General features: G+C 46.6%; 2 protein-coding genes across 5 annotated transcripts in view; both read right to left on the bottom strand.

The window, feature by feature from the left end:
• The window catches only part of LOC105189700 (serine-rich adhesin for platelets), a 76,464-nt gene extending 59,598 nt beyond the window's left edge, over nt 1–16,866 (bottom strand). The window contains exon 1 of one of the 2 annotated variants that reach the window (XM_025305564.1): nt 14,812–16,866. In XM_025305564.1, coding sequence (XP_025161349.1) covers nt 14,812–14,922 — 111 coding nt within the window. In that variant the 5' untranslated portion in view covers nt 14,923–16,866. The remainder of the gene's footprint in view (nt 1–14,811) is intronic. The other variant, XM_025305563.1, reaches the window with a different exon arrangement.
• A 443-nt stretch (nt 16,867–17,309) lies between these two features.
• On the bottom strand, nt 17,310–23,132 carry LOC105189699 (transketolase-like protein 2). Of its 3 annotated transcripts, none has more exons than XM_011151970.3 (8): nt 22,844–23,132; nt 20,886–21,031; nt 20,549–20,738; nt 20,118–20,352; nt 19,911–20,054; nt 19,622–19,795; nt 19,302–19,517; nt 17,310–19,155 (listed from the first exon to the last, which is right to left on the bottom strand). In XM_011151970.3, exons 1-8 carry the CDS (start codon nt 22,948–22,950, stop codon nt 18,484–18,486), a joined length of 1,884 nt encoding a protein of 627 aa, XP_011150272.1. In that variant the 5' UTR covers nt 22,951–23,132; the 3' UTR covers nt 17,310–18,483. The 3 variants fall into 3 exon arrangements, with proteins under 3 accessions (XP_011150272.1, XP_011150273.1, XP_025161314.1); XM_011151971.3 differs by lacking the exon at nt 22,844–23,132 and adding an exon at nt 21,594–22,022; XM_025305529.1 differs by lacking the exon at nt 22,844–23,132 and adding an exon at nt 21,179–21,309.
• Nucleotides 23,133–23,402: the final 270 nt, after the last annotated feature.

Raw genomic sequence — 23,402 nt, 5'->3', positions numbered from 1 at the left:
AAGTTCACCGCGGCACGGGCGACGAGTCCGTCGACGAGACAAGATTGAAAGATAAATGATATCGACAAGGGAGAGGGGAAAGGGGAGAGGGATAGTCGCGTGGCCGTTTAGCCGATGAAAAATGCGCGACAAGCGATTCTGTCAAAAGTAATCGAACCGAGAAGCATCCGCGTGATTTCGCGCGTTCGGCGAGAACCACGCGGCGCGCTCGAAAGTGTCGTGTCAATTTATCAAGGAGTGTGTTCCACGGAAATTTTATTTCCCGAGCAGCGCACCCTCCCCGCCCCCGCCGAGTGTAACTTCGGGGGTTTTACGAGCGTCTTTAAAAATTCGTCCCGACCGAGAGACATTGCGTGCGAGCGCGCATGCGTCCGCAACATGAAATTCTTTTTACGAGAGCGAACGAGCGAGTAAGAGAGAGAGAGAGAGAGAGAGAGAGGGTGGGGGGGACAGAGAAGGAGAGAGGGGAAAATGAAGAAAAAGCAGGTAGCTACGATCGCAAACTCTCGCTTGCGCGGAAATCGATTTATACGACCTCTTTGACTCTGAGCTCGCGCGTTCTTACTTCACGTGTGTTTTATGCGGCATAAGATAGAGAAGTACGACGTCAATTGGGAGCATTTGGAACTGCAGTTCGTCGCTGCAGTCGCACGTCGACGGGCCGGAAATTTGATTTGCAAGTGCAGGAAAATCGTTAGCTACAACCAAGTTGTAATTCGTAGCTCAACGTGATATACGCGTCGCACACGTCACGCATCAACGAGGCGCAGCTTTTTGAGAGCGGCGGCGACTCGTGACGCACCGATCGATCGGCGATCGCGGAGGAAACGTGTAAGTTTTTGATCCTCGATATCCGTGGGACAGAATATATTTTTTCACACGATCGCGCGTCGTGTCGTCGCGAGTATCCACATAACGAGCCGGATAAGCAGCGTGAACTATGCTCTTTCGATAAAAAATTTGACATTTCACTTTTTTTTTTTTACCTTTTCCTTCTTTTACGCAATATGTCGCGCGGAACGTTATAATGTAGACTGTAGAGAAACGCGCGCGCATATGTATGTGTGTGTATATTCTCTCTCTCTCTCTCTCTCTCTCTCTCTCTCTCTCTCTCTCTCTCTCTCTCTCTCTCTCTCTCTCTCTCTCTCTCTTTCTCTCGGTCCCGATGGAGGCTGGCAAACATTTACGCTGCATCGAAATAAAGTAACGGAATGGAGCGTTCAAGCGTGCCTCTCGCGGAACATCGATATCGGATCGGATCGTACCCGTCGAGAGTCCAATTCTACCCAAATGGATCAAATCCAGCCGAACAGATATAAAATGCTGGGAAAAGAATCCGTTCAATTTTCCCCTCTTAAAAACAATGGCTTCCGCGAACTCGCACGGTCGAAGATGCGTCACGTATAACCCCCGCCCCTCTTTTGCGCTCTTTCTATCTCGAACATTTTACAACGATCTTTCCTCAACTGGAAACGTCATCGCGACCAGCACGTGGCACTTTACGCGCCCTGCGTAGTCCGTCGTCGTAGTTCGATCACGTCCTACACACACACCGTAGTTTACTAATTAAATTGTGTCTGCAGTCAATTTTCATTCTCGCTCAGAGAGGTCGAGATTAAAACGATACGATATCCGATTAAATTTACGGCGGAACCTTGTTTTCTCAGGAAACTCGCGGAAATTTAGCGAAACTTTCAGACTCTTTGGAACACACGCGCCGCGGCGATCCTGATTAATCCTTTCATTCTGCCTTGGCAATTTCGAAGCTTACCCTAAACTTGTTCGGAGGATGGCAATACACTCGACAGGCCGCTAATTACAACTAGAATTTCATTTTCCAACGTTCAACCTCCCCCCTCCCCCTTTCTCTCTATCCGCCGCTAATTAATCGTCCAACGGAATCAGCTGAGAGAGAGAGAGAGATAACTTCCCGATTTCCTTTTAAATTGCGATATCGCCGACAAATAGAAACGGAGAAAACGACGGCGGAAAAATGCGATAGAGGGGAAAAGCGGTATGGGAGATCCAGTTGCGAATTTTCACGAAGAAAATCGTGCCTCGGTGCACGAATATTTTTCGGACACCCCGCGGATACGTCTGGTACTTTCGAGCACGAGAGAAGTCTGTTACTTATATGTGCGGAAACTTTCGGCGGATGAATCTTTCGCAGGACCGCATACTTAGGAAGAAGTACATCAGCAGCTGTCGAACATCCTCGAGAGACTCGGGAGAGATCGAAGATTGATCGAATAGGAACTCCGTTACTATATCGACATTTCTCTTCTTTCCTCCGCGGTGAGTCGAAATCGCGACGGATAAACGCGCTCGCAATATTGAGTAAGGTGTCATTGCCTTGTATTTTGAATTTACATTCGCAACAATAACGCGCAAATCAATATCATTTAATCGCGCGCCGTAAAGTGTTTATCACATTCGTCTAAAATTTCCCGTCGGATTTTGAACTTACCCCCTGGCTCCTCGCCGCCCCCGGGAATCGACGACGAAGTTCGATTCGCGTTAACACTAAAACTACCAAGTAGAGAAGGGGAACTATCGATGTTCCATCCGACAGTTACCGATAGTTTATAATGATTATCGATGGTTTTTATTTCTAAAAAAAATTAATAAGAAGCACCATACCCGACATTTATTTACCTCCTCACCTTTTCAATTAATTTATGTTATAACTCGTTAAGTTTCAGTTGATACAATAGATGTAACAGAAGATGTGACACGCACAAAGTGTCTTACAAAAATATTTTAATTACTTTTAATTAAGAAATTGGTCATTTATTCTGACTTGAAAATATCAGCATATTAATGTTTCTGAACTTTAAATTTGTTCGTCGTTGAAATGATTTAGCTCTGAAATGATTTAGCCCGTCTTACTAAAAATGCTTACTAAAAATTCTGCTGGCACACAAGTAGCAGAAACACTAAAGTGCTTCAGTGCAGATACTTGAAGAAGGTAGAATTCACGCCCATTAACCTAAAAAATCTGCTGTACGGCAATCCCCCATTCGCCCATTTCAGATACTTGCAAGAAATGCGTATTTTTTTAAACTAGATTTACTTGTCAAGGAAATACATTTGTTGATTATTCATCAAGCAATTTCTAAATATTTTTAAATTATTAAATAAAATACTTAAGAACGATATAGTGAAAAAAAAAAAAAAAACTACCGATAGTCCTAAATCAATTGTATCGATCATTATCGATAGTCGCATATATAGTGAAGATTACTTAAAAATTCACACAACGGTGCATCCCATATTTTTTACGGGCATTGAGCAAACCCCGAGGAAAGGCAGGAGCCTTTCTACCTTGGCGTAACGTATAATCGTCGGTAATTCTCCGGTGTCAGGCGCAATCGTAAAGCGCAAATCGAGAAGCGGCGGAACAAAAGGATTCGGTCGACAAAGTTCGTCGGACACGACGCGGCTCTGCCTTCTTATTAATAACACGTAGACGCTTTCGCGTCTCGAGACACGAAAATTCATCTCGCGCGCTTAGATAAGGGGATTTGCGGGTTGGGAGTCGGATGTCGTTCGCTGAGATGAGATGGCGGGTCTGCGCGTGCTCTTCCTCCCTGCCGCTCGCTATCGCTCTGTCGATTAACGTATACACGGCTATACCGTGTGTAAAACGGTACACGGTGTGTGCGCGCGTATGTGTGTGACACACACACACACACACACCTAGCCGAAAGGTTTGCATCTACGTGTCGAGAGAGTATCTCGTGTAACTAATCGCGTATCCCGCGCTATTGCTAAGAAACGCCCGGGAAACATCCTTCTCCGGACGCAGCGGTTCGCAATGGTACGAATGACGTTGTTTATTATACCGCAAATGTTTACGTGCAGCAACACGAGTGTCGTGACTCTCCAGGCCAGGCCGTGTATGTGTCATAATATTTTCTATAGAATGCGCGCTGTGAAAAAAAAAAAACATCCGGCGAAGCGCTTCGAACAGGTCAAGTTTCGGGGTCGCTGTTTATGACCGCTTTCTTTTTCTTCATACAAATTTATTTCAACAAAGTTTCCGTGTTCTTTTAATCTGCAATTGTTAAATGGCGAATTGTTGGCGTCTTTTCAGAGCAAAGCTCGCGAAGGAATCGAAAAGAAACGACGAACAAGAGGCTCACCGCAATTGTCAGTACGCAATAATTAACGGTAACCGTTGTTGTTAAGTGGTCACTTAAACAGGATATATAATTACTGCGCGATGATAACTGCGGCAAGATACCGTCATCCACTATTCCATTGTTTTCTTTGAATCTCTGGTTTGTGTAAAATGGGCGCAGAATTTCCCTCAAAATAGTAGTCGGTGATAAAGCTGACGAGACACTGCACGGTATCGATCGTGTTTGTCGTCAAACTTTCCAACAGTAATAGAATTATACTTTATAATTACGCAGTTGAGTCGACATTCGCACGCGCAAAAAGAACACTTACATCGCGCATACAACCGCGTTACGCGGTGCTGTTATATTTTTATTGTTTGTCTGTTTACTGCGAAGTAAAAGTACCAATGTGGCGGAGCACACACTGAATTCTGAACATTCTTATTGTTTCCGCTTTTAGACCCGTGTATTTAAACTTTCAACATGGAGAATATGTATACATACATTCGAGGTTGTGGAAGTCTAAATATTCGCGTCTACACACCAAACAACAAGAAGAACCAGAGTCAGATCACGCGTCCCGGCACTGAATCTCTTGCTTCACTTGCGGTTCGAATTTTCCTGCCTGAAATTATCGAGATCACAATGTATGTGTGTGTGTGTGTGTGTGTGTGTGTAGCAAAAACTTGTGCAAGACTTGATCCTTTGAACCCGACTTCTTTAAGCGTACAATGCCCCGGGATCAGCGGCACGTCGCACAGAGGGACCAGATAACATGTTTTGGTTCAAAATTCTTTAGAGACCTAAATTTCCAACCGACACCATCGACACCAATGGATGAGGTCGAATAGATTCCAAAGAGATCTGTCTAGCCGAAATTTTGAAAAAATTATCGGTTCAGGGTTCATGGGTTTAGGGTTTGTCTGAAAAGTTTATCGTTTAAAGTACAGTGTCTTTAGTATCCATAGGTTCGACCTCAATGGGTTCGAGCCAATGGATACTAAATGCGAGAGCCCAGAACTTAAAATCACCTTTCAGAAAACTCGGAATTTCAAAGCTCATCATTTCAGCCTATACATTAAGAAAGAATTAAGCCACATGGACCCAATGAGTAAAAACATGGAGAACACTGAACAAAACATCCAACCCTAACCTGATGGTCCGATCCATGAGCCCAAAGCTTACAAACCTCAGCTCATAAGCCAGCATACGCAGATAGAAAGTAATCACCGTCGACATTAGCATGACCCAATGTGCACCGCTATTAGATAGAAATAAGTGTCGAATAATGAGTATTTCACAAGTTTCTCGCGTTTAACGATAATTTTTCCTCTTTTGGGGCTAGTAATTGGAGAAAAAAATTTTTTTAATTCCGGCAAGACAAATCTCTTTGGAATTTATTCAGGATCAACCTCATCCATTGATGTCGGTGATCGGTTGGAAATTCAGGTCTCTAGAGAATTTTCAACCAAAGAATGTGTCATCTGGAGCAACTGTGCGTCGCCGGCGCTAGTGGGATAACGGCGCGCGTAAATAAAGTGTTTGTTGACGAATATATCAGAACGTTAATAAACTCGTCGCTCTGAAGTACGCGAGTCGCTGAGTAGAGCGAGTACTCTCCGCGGATTACGCCTGGACAAGCAAATAACGGGCGGTAAGCCCGTCGTTTAATTTGGGCAGCGCGTCTCTACGTACCATCGACACGCGATATTTGCGAATAGCTGCAAACGGAGACCCCGCCCGTCCGTTCGTTCGTCTGTTATCACTAGACGCCTTTAACAAGCTAATTACGTCGCGAATAGTTGAAGCATAAGATGCGCCCGCGATTGCGTCTCGGATGCACTTTAACGTGGGTACATTCCAGTGACATACGCGGAATCATGCGCTCCATTGTGTTACCAGGCAACAAGAGACAACTTCTCCCGGAGAATCTCAAGCTGGCCGAAGAAGCGCCGAGTACGTAAGCCATAAGCAGCTGCAGAGCGCAGCAAGCAAGCAAGCAAGCAAGCAAGCAAGCAAGCAAGCAAGCAAGCAAGCAAGCAAGCAAGCAAGCAAGCAAGCAAGCAGCGTAGCAACAGCAGCAACGTACACAGTATATGCACGACAGAATTGAGAAAAGTAAACAGCGCGTCGTGCGCGCACATGTTTAACCGTTAAACACCGTACTCGTCCGAAAAGTCGCGCAGAGCGCAGTGCACGTGTGCGCAGCTTGGCGAATTCGCATCGGACAAACGGTGATTCGGCGTGTCACTCTCGTCGTCGAGTCTAAGTGGGCGGGGGAGAATCAAGGAGGAGGAGGAGGAGGAGGAGAAGTAAGAATTCGAATCGTGGAATGATTGATCACATTGCGCGCTCGTGAAAAAAAAAAAGTAGCCATTCTTGCTATTTCCGAGTTAATAGCTTTTTTAATGGAAAGTGATAAAGTGCTATTTTTAACGCGTTAGCTGCGGCCTCGCGACTGGCAAATCACATTAGTGCTTTTTGTAAAGTCGTCGCCGTGACTGGATGAGCGAATCGCGGCGATATCAGTTACATAACCGTTCGACGACGTGCCGCGTGCGCGTTTGTCGCGATAAGACCGTTGCTTTCCTGCCAACGCGACGAAATCGGCATCAAATGATTGTCCTCCCCCCCCTCCGCGAAAGGAGGGGACGGCCGAAACGAAATGATAATTTTTGGCTCGCGGGTCACTGGGCCGCGGAGGGGAGGGGGGGGGGGAATCGCCGCGTCAACGTGACGATGAACGACACAGGAAGGCATATTGTCTGAAAAGGAAACGGAACTTTCGCCTCTTATAAAGCAAATTCGGCTTCATCGACCCCGCTGATGGTTCTTACGAACGGAACTCGCTTTTAGCCGGTCGAGTCGATTCGATCTCGACTCCTGCGAGTCGAATTCCGTCCTCACCTTATTAACCCTTTGCACTCAGAATGCCAGCACAGCTGGGATGAACATTTATTCCGACAACTCGGGATGCCAGCTGTGCTGGCACGAAGGATTTAAAAATAAAGAGCAATAAAACCATAAAATGTGGCAACAAAGATCCTTTTTCGTAGTTTTTCTAAGAATTTGGAAATTATATTTACAATGATCGAGTTGGTGGAAGGAAATGTGGAAATGTTCCTTGAATGCAAAGAGTTAAAAAACAAAAAAAAAACCGAACTATTTTTCTCTTCGCGTGAATTTTTTCTATCGACGGCAGAATCGCGCTTTGTTTCTTGCGCTAACGACGCAGTCTACTACTAATTGTCACTTCGATCGTGTGTATTCATCTTCGGAGAGTAGGTACAAAAGTAAAAGATAAAGAAACATGTGCACCGCTCCGATAGGTAACATTTTCGCGCTGAAGAGCGTCGCTGGCACTTTATACGCTGTCGGGAGTTAATAAAATGTAGACCGTGAAATGGCTTTCCTATATCCTCCCGCGATGCGCCGCAAATAATAAAATTCCTCTGTGCATCTCGTTTCCTCGTGAATCACACTTCGCCGTGTAACTGCAGTTTTAATTGCGAGAATTCTTTTCAGAAAGGAAGAAGGGGAGGGGAGAAGAGAGAGAGGAGAGAGAGAGAGAGAGAGAGAGAGAGAGAGAGAAAAAGCGGGACGGAGATATTCCTCTCTCTCTCTCTCTCTCTCTCTCTCTCTCTCTCTCTCTCTCTCTCTCTCTCTCTCTCTCTCTCTCTCTTCCCCTCCCCCCTCTCTCTATCTTTCTCTGTATTCTCAGCGCGCACGATACGCAAACGCAACACGCCGCGTTGCGGGATTACATTACATTATAAACATTGCGCAAAATAGTTCGGCCGCACGAGAAGAGTTCGGCTGTCTCGTGAAATTCACGTCAGCGCGTTGTACACGCGGATAACACGTATCGAGATATCATGTGTATCCCGCTCGCCATTGTTGTTGTTACTGTTGCCGATCCACATCCGTGCGCGTTAATTCGGACCGTTGTAAAACTGTTCGCCGCAAAATCACTATTCTCAGAATCAGCTCATTCGTTGCAATTGCATATCGTCGCGCTGATATAACGTCATTATCGCACGTGTGAGATAAAAGCGCGCAGCGATAAGATAAAAAAAAAAGTAGGATTTACCTGTCGATTTCTTTTCGGTCGTTGCCGGCGGTAAACGGCGAATCTCTCACGCGCGTCTCGCGTTCCAATGTGAACGTCACAAAGCAAAAAACGATAAAAAGACAATGCGCGCAACTTAAGACGAACGAGTCGGCGCGCTCCGCTGATGTGTCGCGCAATTGTCTCCCCCCCCTCTCTCTTTCTCTTTCACACACGAAAGTTCCTCGGAGAAAATTCCAGTGCTCGTCCCTTTTTATCCCGGACAACGTCTCGGCTGCTGTGTGACGCAATTAGAGATATAGAAACAATGCGCGCCCGCCCTTGCGATCGCGCACCGTTAATGCCGCTTAATCTGCGATCCCAATAATTGCTCGCGGACGCGAATGTTATATTGCCTTATAAGCGCCGTTATCCACCTGATATAAATTCAGCCGAGGCTAACGCACACACCCGGCTTCGTTTCAATATATCCTCTCATGTTTTAGTCATAAATACGTCCGGCCGCATGATTAATTTATCAGTCGATTTCAATTGATAGCGCACTAATGCATCCCCCGCTTGTGGATCCTTTAAATTTCGATAACGTTTAATTAAATCGCCCCGACTCGCGAGTCCGCTTCCTTCCTCCTTTCCTCTCCCTCCCTCCCTCCCTTATACTCTCTTTCTCTTTGCGGCCGACTCGGGGAACACGGGCCGACGGAGAAGGCGTTCCAACATTTACCTCGTGCGATTTCTCGCTGCGACGACGCGACACCGAGTTGTCACTTGGAACGCGACTCCGTCGCCGGGACGCGCGCGCTGCGTTCACGCTAATGAAAAATATCGTGGCGTCGCGAAATTAGCGTTACCGTCCGACCGGTTAAACCGATTGACCCTCTTTCACGAGATCAATTTTGCGAATGAACGGTTATACGAGAAACTCGATTACTTCTTATCACATTACCATGCGTGTATTATTGCTCAGCGCTTTATTCCACAGTATGTTTATGCAAAATGTCCGCGCTTATTTATGCTTTCATCATATGTTTGCCTCCCTCTTCCCTCCCCCCTCCCTCCTCTCTCTCACAGCGAACACGAAACTCCATGTTTCTCCCCGCAAATGCAAACGATCCTCATATTTTTTCGCGTGTAAGTCGCCCGACGAATGCACGCCAATTCTAAAACGAAACGGTCCGTCTATCTCGCTCAGGGCCGTAACACGCGCGGGCGCACGCCGAAAGAAACATAAACAGCCTGCAAAAAAACTGAAACAATGAGCAAATCGATCGTTACAAGAGCCTAGCGCTCCCGATAATTCTTCTCTCGCTGCTCGCTGCTTAATTTTCAGCCGTTTTTATCCCGCTGAGAACGCAATCTACTCGCGGACGTCAGCCGCGAAAGACAATCGCGCGTCAATAACGGATCGATAGCGCGTCGCGCGTTTCGATAAATTAGCACCGCGCCTTTTACTTCCGCCACTCCGCGCTGCGTGTTTCCGCCTGTGTTAAAAAAGCGACGCTCGCTCGCTCGCTCGCTCGCACGCTCGCCTCGTCCTCCAGCAGGTATTTACAGCGGGGACAACACCAGTTCCCGAGTAATTTTTTCCTAATTGCCGGGGCGGCGTAGCCTGGGATTAAAATGCGCGACGCGTGGCAGAATAATTAATACCAACGCGTGAAAATACAAGTTTCCAGCGTTCTCGTGGATTTATCGTCTTGATAGCAATTCGTACGGCAGACAAAAACAACGGGATACGATAACGAGCCGACTTTTTCGTTGATGGATCAACGATGAGTGTTGATCCTCTGAAGCTTTTTGGCGAAAGAGAGAGAGAGAGAGAGAGAGAGAGAGAGAGAGAGAGAGAGAGAGCTCCGGAAAACTTGACATTTATGCGACTTAAATGAACATTTTATCATTGCAATTGTACATATTCGTCATTTTCCTCCCTTTACCCACCTCCCTTTTTTTTTCTTTTCCTCGAAGGTTTACATACCCGACTGACAAAATTACAAGAAGCCAAAAACAACGAGCTAACAGAGGGAGTACCCTCGTCATCGTGAATTAAAGTAAAAGGGCAAATGGTGCAGTGGGACGCGGTATTAAAGAGGCTAGGACGTCGGAAGGGGAATGATTAATTGTCCAGCAATCTCTCCCACATAGAGAGAGGGGAGGGGAAAAGAGAGAGGAAAGGGGAAAAAGAACGAATAAGAGAGAGAGAGAGAGAGAGAGAGAGAGAGAGAGAGAGAGAGAGAGAGAGAGAGAGAGAGAGAGAGAGAGAGAGAGAGAGAGAGAGCGGTGAGAGAAAAAGAGAAGGAGAATAAGTGAAAGAGGAAGACAGAGAGAGAGAGAGAGAGAGGGGGGGAGAAGATAAAAACTGCATTCGAGGGCCCAAAAGCAAGCGAAGGTGCGATAGTTCGCGGAATATATCGTACGATCTTAAATGGTGGTGTACATTACACGAACGATATATGTTCCAGGGAAAAACGCCTAAAATGAGAAGCATTTATTATCGACCGCGTTAGCGGCGACGTCAGTAATGCGAAGCAAAAAACTTACATCGCACTCGCAGCAGTTTCGTCGGTTTCCTCCAGTGGAGCGAGGAATTCAATGCGATATGACGAAGAGACGACTTGCGCTACGTTTAATTAGCGAGAGTTGCGTAATGAGCGATAAGAAACTCGTAAAATCTCGGATCCTCTAATAACTTTTCTCAAGAGAGAAAATTCAACGATATCTGTCGCACGCAATCCAATACTAACACGCTTAAATACCACCTTAACATCATGCAGCATTTAAGCGTAATAGACACACAGACGTAACGGAACCGCATTTTCCTCGCGTGAGCTCGGCTAAATTCGAACAACAATTATATTATCTATACCATGCAGATCTTCGGTCGCATTTGTCAGTCGCGCTTGGAACATTCAGCGAGGTACCGGCAACAATTATGTAAGATACCATCTTCTCTCTCCTTTCTGCGCGTAGACGCACGAGGTGAGTTAAGAGCGGCACACAAAAACAGACACGCAAAACAGAGCGCTGAAGGAGTCGGGAGAAAACTCCGGATCGTGCAATTGGACTCAATTGCACCAAGTGTGCTCCGTTTCTTCTTACGTCACGCGGTTGACACAGCGGGATAAACGCGAGAGCGATAATGAATCATCTCGATTTCTCACGACCGTCCGCAAATGTGTGTACCCGTTCAATGCTGATGAGCGTATTTCAATTGTACGTGATAATCTAATCGCACCGGCGTACGTCAGTCTGACGGCTGACGGACGCCACGTCGAAGAAGAGCGAAACGACGGCGAGCGTGTGCCGTCGCGGCAGACAGACGAGCGAGCGACCGAGTGAGAGAGAGAAAGAGGAGAGAGAGAGAGAGAGAGAGAGAGAGAGAGAGAGAGAAAGAGAGAGAGAGATGACGCGCCACGCTCAAAACGGCGAGCGTGTGCCGTCGCGGCAGCAGAGAGAGAGAGAAAGAGAGAGAGAGAGAGAGAGAGAGAGAGAGAGAGAGAGATGACGCGCCACGCTCGAAACTCAATATGTCTAATCAACATTGTCCTCCGACGCGAGTTACGTAACATTCCACACGGGATCCGCCGGCGCGAGGAGGCACGTGTCGACGGAGAGGTTACATGCGCGCACCGACACCTCTCAATATGTTTAATCAGCATCGGTAAATATGAGAGTATCCCGCCGAGCGTATCCCCGTGGACACACACGGGCGAGGAGAGATTGCGTCCGCTGGCGAGTCATCTCCGATCCGCGCACAATCGACACGAACGAGCGAGCACGAACGCCACGCTCCCCGTTCATCCGTGAATGCGCGCGGGCAGGGCCGGCGGAGGAGCCGGGGAGCCAGGGGGGCCAGGGGGAGCTTTGCGCGGCCGCGTTCGAAATCCCGATACGTCTAATCAACATTATTCAAAGTATTTCTCGCTGTGTGTATATGAATGTGACATGCACGTCGGGTGGTCATCACTATGTGGCTGCGCCAAGGGTCGGAGAAATCTTCAGGCCCATGGGCCCGAAGGATCTCGGTCGGGTTATTCCGGTAAATGAGACTCGAAAGTTGGGACTGGCTGCCGAAAGGTCGTAAGAGACCAAGAGACGAGTCTCCCCGAAAAAGGCAACCTGCCCGCAGCGTATGACTATTGTTAGAGACTTTGAGAGATAAAGGATGTTGGGTACATAAAGAAAGGTGGAAATAGACTGTCCGGAGGAGGGACTGCTGCTGCTGCCCCGAAAACGGTGCACACAGATGTGCGTTGACTAGCACTAGTTGTGCTGCGCATGAATAAACGGTCGATGCTGAGGAAACTGTAATGTCTCAGCAAAACGGTCTCCGGAACGGACGAGTGTCCGTCACAAGCCCGCACCGACGCTTTCGATAGTCCGGAAAATTGTATTCTCCCACTTTTGAAAGCTTGCTGCTATGCTGCTATGTTTTTCGTGCCTTTTGTGCATTCCTCTGCGTCGGATAGAAAATGGTCAGCGCAGTGCTCAGGTCAACGACTCTCGGATCACAAGGAGAATAAGGTCCGTGACACATAAAAAAATATCGAACACGGTCGATTATTCTGGGTCACGAACGGAGAACAATCGACAGGGTCGGTCAACTTGCTTACTTTTTACGCGCGCTTAATCCTAACCTGACCCCGGTCCGAATTTGCTTACCGCTTACGGTTTCGTGCGCGTCAAGGACAGGACCGTCTCTGTTCTCTCGAAGCAGGACTTGCACCCTCCTTTTCCCCTTCGACACTGTGTTGAACACCTGTTTCGCTCCGCAGGCGGAAAGTGTCATCCGATTCAGCGAGGAAAAACAGACCGACGTGTCAGCGTGACTGCGGACGTGCCCGCAGCTCTGCACCTTCTGCACCGTGTCGCGTAGTCTTTGCATTTCCCGCGGCCCTCCCGCCGCCCCGCGGAACGTGCATTATCTGTGAAATTCGTGTCTCTGCACTTGGCAAACCGCGAAGTGCAGACGGTGCAGCCCGTGGTGCAGCCGCCGAGGATGGCTCTGGCGGAAGATTCGCCGCTGTCTCGGCCCGCGATATAAACAACACGATCTATTTCTCATCATTACACGGAAAGAGAACGATACACAGGCCAATCGTGGCGAGCCAATCCGGTTCGCCCGCTGAGACGACGGTGTAGCGTCCCGCGATCCACCGGACGAACACCGGTAAACATGGACGCGCTGCGCGCAGCGCGACGGCACATCACGCTCCGCGTATGCGTGGAGGACGTGCACGAGGCCTGCGTAGGGTTGCCAAATCCTAAAGTAAAAATTACCGGACATTTCTTCTTTGGCCCCAAAGAACCCAAACCGGACTAAACCGGACAATCATAACGTTACATTAAATATTACACAAAATATGACAAGAATTTACTTACAATATTAATCTCCAAACAATTTTATAAACAAGATTTGATTGAATAAAATAAGAAACTATTACTTTTTTAATATATACGGAATGATGGATCGGCAGATCATCCACTAGATGGCTTTTCGTGGCTCTCGCGATCGTTTGTAGGCCCTCGAAACGGAGAAACGTTGCGTAAAATCTCAACTCCCGTTCCATCGATTGGATATAACTTAAGAACCGGACACTGGACAAGACTTCTGAAAACCTGACAGACCGGGTCAAAACCGGGCAGTTGGCAACCCTAGGCCTGCGGGGGAGGGAAGTGTGACGGCCAAGGAGTCGCGCACATGACACACGCGGTGCGCACACGACGACGCGGTCCACGTAACCGTCACGTTCGCGCACAACAAACACCGGTGACGAGAGAGATCGCATCACTCTCGCGGCAGGTCTCTCTCAATAAGCTAATCGATATCGAGCAAAGACGAACGCCGTCGGACGCGAGAGAGAGAGAGAGAGAGAGAGAGAGAGAACAGAGATGCGGATCGCGCGCGCGTTATCTCTCCCTCTTTCTGTCTGTCCGTCGTCGACGTGCAGTGGTAAACAATGCTTCTTACGTTCGGCAGAAAAGCTGCTCTACAATCTAGTTGGCGTATACTCGGAAATTTGACTGAATCCAAAAGCATGCACACCAATGAGGTTCACGAATTTTACCACAGCGAAGAGAGTCGCTTGGCAGTTTGGTAGCCATTGGCTACGTTCAGCGGCGAAAAAGGTTCCTTCGCGAGACTACTGTAAGTAGTTCGCGGGCCTGACGTGCTGTTGGATTCAGCCGAGATCGAGAATCGATCGGGATTGATAATTTTCAGCGCGAGTCGCTCCTCCGTGAGTCCGTTCTTTCGAACTCTGATCTGAGCAACATTGAAACCTTCCTTCCTTTCCTCCTCGGCGCAACTTTCTATACTCGTATCATCACTCTAACGGCACCAAGAGTGAGCCAGCAAAAAGGTGAAGGTCGAGTCAAAAAGAACAGACCTCGTGTCCAGAGCAGACAGACAAAGAACAGACCGTTCTTTGTAGCTGCACTATTGAACTAGTGCAATAAGTTAAAATGAGACAACTGTATTTTTTTTCTCATTCTAACTTATCGCACTAGTTCAGCGGTGCAGCTATAAAGAACAGACCAACGACGGGGGAAAGAGGTTAAACATGTCGAACGCTCCGCGCGGCCGGCCGCGGTGAGAAAATGCGTGTGTTGCTGTGTACTTACTACGTGGGTACCATAGGGCCTAGGAAGGGTGGTATTGCCGGGAGTAGGGGTAGACACCGTGGTGGCGAGCCGCTGTGCTGTCTCCGTGCGACGAAGACGATGCGTAGACATCAGGCGGCACGGGACGCTCCTCGTCGACTATGCCGCTCGTCGTCGTACACACTGCTACCGTGCACGCACCACGTACGCGCGCCGTCATCCGGCGACGGTGGTGAAGCAAGGTCGCACGGAAGGATAAACAAACCTCGAAGACTCTTTCCTTCTCCTTTTCTCTCTCTCGCTCTCTCTCTCTCTCTCTCTTTCTTGCTCTTGCTCTCGCTCTCGCTCGGAGAGGAGAAACTCGCGGACTTCTCGCTCGCACGCTCGCACGCTCGCTCGCTCGCGCGTACGCACGCACGCACGCACGCACGCACACACGTAACCCACGACGACGACGATGAACACGGACACACACAGGCACACACACACACCCACACACTCCGGGAGATCACACGGCGATCTCGTCCGGCCGGGGCTGCGTGTTGCTCTTCGTGAGAAAGCCGTTGGCGACGAGCGTGCCGAGGAGAAACGTTCTCTTCGGCGGCGTACGGCGTACGGCGACGGCGGCGGCGACGGCGACGGCGGCAGCGGCAGCGACGGCGACGACGGCGGGGACGTCGACGACGGTTTAATATGGCCGTCCCTCGGTTGACACGGAGGCTCGAGTCTCGCTTGAAAGCGAACGGCGGCGACGGCGGCGGTAACGGCTGCTCGCGGCTTTCGATGCAACACAGGCGAGAGGGCACGGCGATGCAACGACCACAACGGCGACAGTAGCAACGCACAGTGCTGGCGGCCCCGTAGCTCGCGTACGACGCGCACGCATTTGTTCGCACTCGCGAGGAAACAACCACGCACCACCCACACAGTCACGACGTTTCGGCCGGAGATCTCAAGCGCGTACGACACACACTCGACGTCGCGTATCCTATCTCTCTTGCTTTCTCCTTCTCTTTCTCTCTCTCTCTCTCTTTCTCCGTCTTGCTCCTTCTCGTTATCTCACTCGCTCTGCTATCTGGTTCTCTTTCTTTCTCTCTCACTCGCTCGCTCGCCGCTCACTGTCTCACTCTACCGCCCGCTCTCTCTCTCTCTCTTTCTCTCCTTCGCCGGATCTTTTCCACGCGCTAGCGCCCGGCGAAGAATCTGCCCGTCTGTTTCGCTGCTTGCACTCGCGATCACAGGCGATCCCGAGCAAACTTGCTTCTGTATTTCTTTCTCTGCTGCGCGAGAAAGAAATTCGAGGGGCACGTTCCTTCACAGCGCTCGCTCGTCACTCTTTCTGTCTCTCTTATCCCGTCTCCCTTTCTGTCCCTCTCACTGTCTCTCACGCTCACTCTCTTTCTGTCCGTTCACTCTATCTCTCTCTATCTCTCTCTTTCTTTCTCTGTCTCTCTCTCTCTCTCTCTCTGTCTCCTCTTTCACTTCCCTTGGACGTTCCGTCGTGGGCCACTATGGTCGGACACACCGCGGAAAAGAGATACCGTGCAGGTCGCGTACGAATCCACCGCACTCGCGCTCGACGGATCAACGGGCACCACCTTCGCTCTCTCACACACACTGCCGTTCCTGTTCTTCTTCCTGTTCTCTCGTCCGTTTGTCACCCGCGACGACGCTCGACGGCGGCACAGTCCACACGGCGCACGCGGACGTACGCACGCACGGTTTTCTTCACGCTGCGCGAGGACGTAACACGACCTCGGTGCGAACGACAACGTCAACATCACCACCGTACGCTTTCGTGGCGGCCATCTTTTTCGGAGGATACGGTGGCGATACGCGAATCACGAAGCGAGAAACGCACGCGCGTACACGGCTGCGAGTGCGCGAGCGCGCCGCGCGCGGCCGAACGAGATTGGATGCGCTCGGCCGTATGCGCGCGCCTTAGTGACTGGCGGCGTGCAGGGACGTGCCAAAATGAGGCGCGACGAACGCGAGACCCTAGAACGGAGGACCGAATTGGACACTCGACTTTAACAAACTTGGCCAATCGGGATGAAGCTGGCCGCGACTGAGACCACGCGAATGGTCGTATTTTAATTTTCACCTCGCACTGTGAAAAATTGCGCGATTATTGAATAATTTTAAATAGAAACACCGTTGTACTAAAAATATGTGGCAATTGTAGCGTTTCTTTCAGCTATTTCGATAGACTTATTTTTCACGAAATTGAGTTAATTACGTAAGAAAGTTCTCGTTTCTAAATTTGCAGCGTCGAATTAAGAGACCCGTAATCACAATTGATTTCTCGTTTTGTTGGATAAAAATAATTTCGGTTTTTTTTTCTTTTACCATCGAGGTTATTCCGAAGCATTCGATAGCTAACTATAGCACATTGCCATATTGTTGTATATAGACATGGAATGCGTATATCGTACTTATTTATACTTATCGTGACCTGACCAATAATCCAAAAGTTGAAAATCGGATAAAGTATGTAGAGGAAGTGAAGAAAACACAAGTTGTCTTGAAGGAACTTTTATTTCCGCTTATATAAGAATATTTCTAACAAACGTTGTTCAATGTTCTTCTTGCTTCTTACAACACATTTTCAACTTATAAAATATCAGATATATGGGTATATTTTTTATAAAAATTTTTTGCAGTATAAACCTTTTCAAGTTACAAAAACGGTGTATAAACTTGTATACAAAATTTCATAGAATGACAGAGTATACAGATATATATATACACACATAAACTCGATTAAACGTTAGAAATGAACTATCCTTCACGATTGTATGCGCACTCAATGTTGCACATTAAGTTCTTTTTTTTAATATAAACCAACTTGAAATCAATATAACTTGTATCATTATTTACAGTCCAATAGTTGTAGAGATATTTGAAAATAATTTCCATTCAACATGTTATTTACCCCTAGATCAAAATTTAACCAATGAAAAAAAATTAATCTTTCTTGAAGAAACATAAATTCTTTTAATTTAAGGAACACTGTCAAGTTGCTTTTATGTCTACTGATTACTTAGCATTTTTTATTTATCGATGTATAATATATACATCAATAACATTGTACTATCTTGCATTATATTGTCATTTTCTAAATAAAATAAAATTGTGCGTATTTTTTATAGTTTCCAATTTTTAATCACTTCCAGGAATTATTTACGAATTTTTCTTTTATATTCTCATATTTCGATTTCTCTCTTGTTACATTTATGGCGTTCAAAAATAAACTGATTGATATTTCATTGTAACTTTACTTATAATAAGAGCCAGTTATGTATATCTTATTCTTTCCTCAGTAACTTTGTCAGGTTCTACTGATTACAAGAACTAAAAATGGAAGAAAACATGATAATAATAAATGCCTGTTGCAAAAATGCAGTAAACATGTCAATCAAAAACGATAGAAAAACACAACTAGTGGTAATATATTCTCCGTGTATCTATTTTCATGAAATAATGCTGCAGCAAAATTATACTCCATTTCTTGTTTCATATCTTTTTAATATAGCCCGGAATGTGCCATCATATATGTATATATATATATATATTATTGAGGTTCTCATTGGTTTCGAAAAATATAACATCTTTTGTACATGTTTAGTGTTCCTGTTGAACCCAGCCAACCTAATTTCGCTGCCAGCCGCGAGACATTGGTCAACAAGATCGCTAATGTTTTAGGATGTCTCGCACAGCAGCGAGAATTTTATGAGCGCTGATACCGAAATGGTCAAGTAGTACCGTGGGAGGACCGGAACGCGGCACCGTCGGCACAGCCAACATCTTCACTATTATGTTTCTCTCCAAGGCAACTGCGGCCGCGACCGCCTCACCCAGGCCACCTTGCGCGTAATGGTCCTCGATTGTGACGATCCTGCCGCCGGTTTCCTTAGCATTCTTCACGATCGCTTCCATGTCGATGGGCTTGATCGTAAATGGATCCATCACGCGGATGCTGATCCCGGCCTTGGACAACTCGTCAGCCGCCTTGATCGCCTCATGCAACGTCACGCCGGCGCCAATCACGAGCACCTGATCTTTCGCGGAAGACCTGATAATCTTGGCCTTACCGATGGCCATCGGCTCGTCGTTATTGTACAAGACCGCTGTATTCGGACGGGAGGTGCGTATGAAGCAGATGCCCTTGGTGTTGGCCGCCAATTCTACAGCGCGCTCTGTCGACACCGCGTCGCTCGGGTAGAAAACAGTAGAACCCGGGATCGTGCGGAACATCGCGATGTCTTCTAGGCCCATCTGCGAGGGACCGTCCTCGCCGATAGACACGCCGCAATGCGAGCCGACAAAGTTCACGTTCGTCTGTGATATCGCGCCCATGCGGATCTGCAAGAGAATTTGCGGTAAATAATATTCACAGAATTTATTATTTACTTTATCAACAAGTTTGTTATTTACTCCTTTGCTGTTACCATGCGTCATCATTCGGCAGAATGATAATATATATTATCATTTTGTAGCGGACGTCTCACCTGATCGAAGGCGCGCGTGAAGAACGTCGCAAAGGCCGACACGAACGCGACAGTACGATCCCTGCAAGCGGCACCGATCGCGACACCCACGATGTTCTGTTCAGCGATGAATCCCTCGATAAATCTGGTTGAGTCGACCGTCTTTATTTTATCGGCGTAAGTGGAATTCTTCGTGTCGCCGTCCAGAGCAATAACACGAGGATGATTTTTCGCCAACTGGAACAAAACGATAGGTTTCGTTGCGCGAACATCGATTTGAAACTTTTTGAGAATATCTTGGATGTCGATGGACATTGGTGATGACAAAGAGACATGCAAACCTTTGCAAGAGCAGTGCCGTAGGCCAATCTGGTAGCTACTTGGTCACCGATTTTGTAGCTTGGAGGCGCTGCTAACGTAATGTTGCTGATATCCACAGCAGGAGCATCGTCCATAAGCGGCTTTTGTGGGCGTAGTCCAGCAGAGCCCATATTTTTCAAAAGTCCAGTCAAATGCTATACAAACAGAAGATTAATATTATTTTAGTGTTCATTAAATTAGCTTCGTTTTAATACACATACATACGTCAATGCATTGCAATTAATATCTTAATTAGTACACACAAGATACCTGAATAACATCATTTGCTTTATTGCCCAACGGCTTGCCGTGCCAGTTGTCCAAGTCTTCAATGTTGGGGAAGTTTTTGCCTTTAAAGGTCTTGGCTAAAATGGCAGTGGGACGTCCTTTTATATGTTCCGCTTCGTGGAAAGCCTACGAAGACGAAAATTCCTTTTACAATTAATTTATTTTGTTTTATGCAACTGGCAAACTTACCTTCGCCAATTCCTCCACATCATGGCCATCCACGACCAAAGCGTTGAAACCGAAGGCTTCTAATCTTCTACGATAGACTTCCATATTATGCTGCAGCGAAGTTGGTTCACTCTGTCCGAGACGGTTGACGTCAAAAATAGCACAAAGATTGTCTAGTTTGTAGTAAGACGAAAAATGAAGAGCTTCCCAGATGGAACCTTCCGCTGCTTCTCCATCGCCGATCAAACAATATACACTGAAAAGCAAATAACAAGATTGTCTTAATTACCAAGAGGGAGATATGTCTGAAGTCTCCAGCATATCAAAAGATATTAATGATATTAAGAGAGAATATAAAAAAATGATTGTATATAAATAAAAATAAAAAATATAAATTATTATATAGATCGTATATTATTAAATAGTATAGTGTATAGGAATAAAGAACATACCGATAACTGGCTTTGTCGTAATTTTTTCCCACATAGGCCATGCCTGCGGCAACCGAGAGACCTTGTCCTAATGAGCCAGTTCCTACGTCTATGAAGTTGAGTCTCGGAGTGGGGTGTCCCTCTAGGTCACTATCGAATTTTCTCAAATTCAATAATTCGCTCGGTGGGAATAAGCCTGCTTCTGCCCATGCTAGAGTATGCAATAACGTATAATATTAAAAATTATATTATTCTGTATGTATTACTAATGTAATTTTTGCTATATTATTATTATGGAATATTATATTATATAATCATATATTGATACATAATACATAATAATCAATCGTATATTTACCTGCATAAAGAATTGGAGCTGCATGACCCTTACTGAGGACGAATCTATCGCTGTTCAGATCACGTGGATCCGAGACCTTGTAACGCATAGTATGGAAAAAGAGAACGGACATAATCTCCGCTATCGACGAACATGACGTCGGGTGGCTAGAACACGATAAAACAGAAAATAAATTACAAATATAATGTTAAATGTAATACATAAAATAAGCGCACTTTAATTCTGATGTTGAATACAAAATATTTAAATATCGGACATTATTATTACACATGTTAATGAGATATTTCACTTACATAATCATATCTGTCTTTTCAAAATCATGTTATCACATGGTGAGGTCGACAAGGTTTGTACATATATGACCTCTAAGTCATATCAGAGGCGACTCACAAGGCGACTTATAAGTATCTCTGAACGTAATTCTTACAGATACTTCTCAAACATTTCAAAAATAATTGTAATTAATCCTAAATCGACACATAAAATTTATCTGATGCCCAGAAAATTATTTTCCTATAAACAATTCTAATATTGCAGCTAATGGGTATCTTTAGCTAAACTGAACGCCTAGCAAAGAATTAATATTCCATGCATCTGATTGGTACATATTTAAAAATCATGATTAGATGTGTGAACCACGCATGTAAAGAGAGAATTATACTTCATTAACAATCATAAAACCAATAGCTTCCAGTGCTCTCATCGTACCCGCTCTTCGCCGCCTCGGTCGCTCGTACGCACTCGATACGTAGTCTATTGGCAAGATCTTGGACTTTCTCCATGTTCGTGTCTCGCACCATCGTGAACTAAATCGCCGAAACAACAATGGGTGGTCGATCGCGACTACCGGGGGTAGAGAGGTTTCGGCGATGGGCCGACTACGCGCGCGAGCACGAATCTCCCCACTTCTTCGGACGTCGATAACGGAGATATCGTCGCGTATACACGAGATGCCCCGGAACGCAATGTACAAGCGGGGAACGGTAATTTTTTTTATTTTTTCATCCCTGTACCATTTCTTCCCCCAGAGCATTTTCAACGGAATATCAATTTTTTTCTCAACCGTCTCATCGGGTTTATACTAATCTTAATTTCCGCTTCGCAAAACCATTTCTTCGAGAACTTATCGAACTCGTGTGCTTATCGTATATTTTACACCTGGAAAAAAAAAAACGTAAAATTGATTTCAAAACGCCTTCGTCTCGAAATAAATCAGCTGAATATTAAGCGACCGATATCCAAGATCGAATGTCAGTTAAGTAACATGTTAATGCGGTTCGCGTAGATCATTTACTGACCCGTAACGGTCAATTATGAATAGATCGCTTACATTACACTCAACCAAGGTGATCTCTTATCGCGTAAGTACGATAAATAGATCGTAAATATTTAAAAATATTCCTCTTCTGAGATACGGACGAACTCGTGTCTTCTTGCTTCGTTAAACGCGCGTTTCACATTTCTTACAATAAGTGTCCTCGATAAAACAAAGGACTCGTGTCGCAAAGTGATTACGAAACGGAAGAAATATATTATATCATAGACACGTGTCATTCATATTTATGCACAAATGACAGTGCATGAGACAGGTTTATTCAGCTGCACTTTCAATACCTCGCGTCGACTTTCCCGCCCCTATTGTCTCAACCCCTCGAGGGCCCGAATGTATATACATGCGGGTATCTCTCGTTCTCAGCGTGCACCAAGATATATAACACGGTGTAGCTGAGGGGGGAACAGATACGATCGTCTTGGCACGAAACGCAAGAGGCAGTTGTCACGATCGATACAGCGTCCCGCGCGAATTTCCGAACGCGTGCAGTCACGAGTTTCACCGCTCGTTATCGGTGCGGTAAACGGTTGCGCGCTTATCGCCGCTCATTTGCAGAGATTATTCCGTTTGCATTTGCAATTTGATAGACGCGCGTTATCGCGGCAAAAATTACGGAAGAACTCACCCGGACTTGCTGGCCTGCGTAGCCTCGACCGAGTGAATTCTCAACTTCATCGCGATATCCCGTAACTCCTGGATGGTTTTCGCTTCCGGCTTGTGGTAGTTCGCCATTTTTTGTCCGCTTGCGTGCGTGTGTGCGCTCGTTCGATCGGTCGGCTGTGCGCCTCGATGATTCTCTCGACGGTGCTCGCGAAAATGCAACGCTGTGGCGCAACAAGTAGATTCGAGTGAACGAGAGAGGCCCGCGGCGAGCTTGGCCGAGCACGCCCGATCGCTATCATCACGACCGCAGCGACTCCACGATCGTAAGTTATATTCATTATTTGGGCGGGTTCTCAACAGTAGCGATTACGTAATGTAAAGGCCGGATCCGGTTACGGATGTGGAGATCTATCAATCAGAGCAAAGCAGTTCGTCGGCCAGATTGCAAGTTAAGCCAGCGGCACACGGTGCTTGTTTTCGTGCTGGATTGCTTGCTGGATGAAAATACTGCGTTGTGATTGGTACATTTCCGAAGATGGATGGAAATGCACCAATCAGAACGCAGTATTTTCATCCAGCAA

This window comes from Harpegnathos saltator, unplaced genomic scaffold (genome assembly GCF_003227715.2).
Source record: "Harpegnathos saltator strain DR-91 unplaced genomic scaffold, Hsal_v8.6 scaffold7, whole genome shotgun sequence".
Taxonomy (NCBI): Eukaryota; Metazoa; Arthropoda; class Insecta; order Hymenoptera; family Formicidae; genus Harpegnathos; species Harpegnathos saltator.
This window is presented reverse-complemented; position numbering and strand designations above follow the sequence as displayed.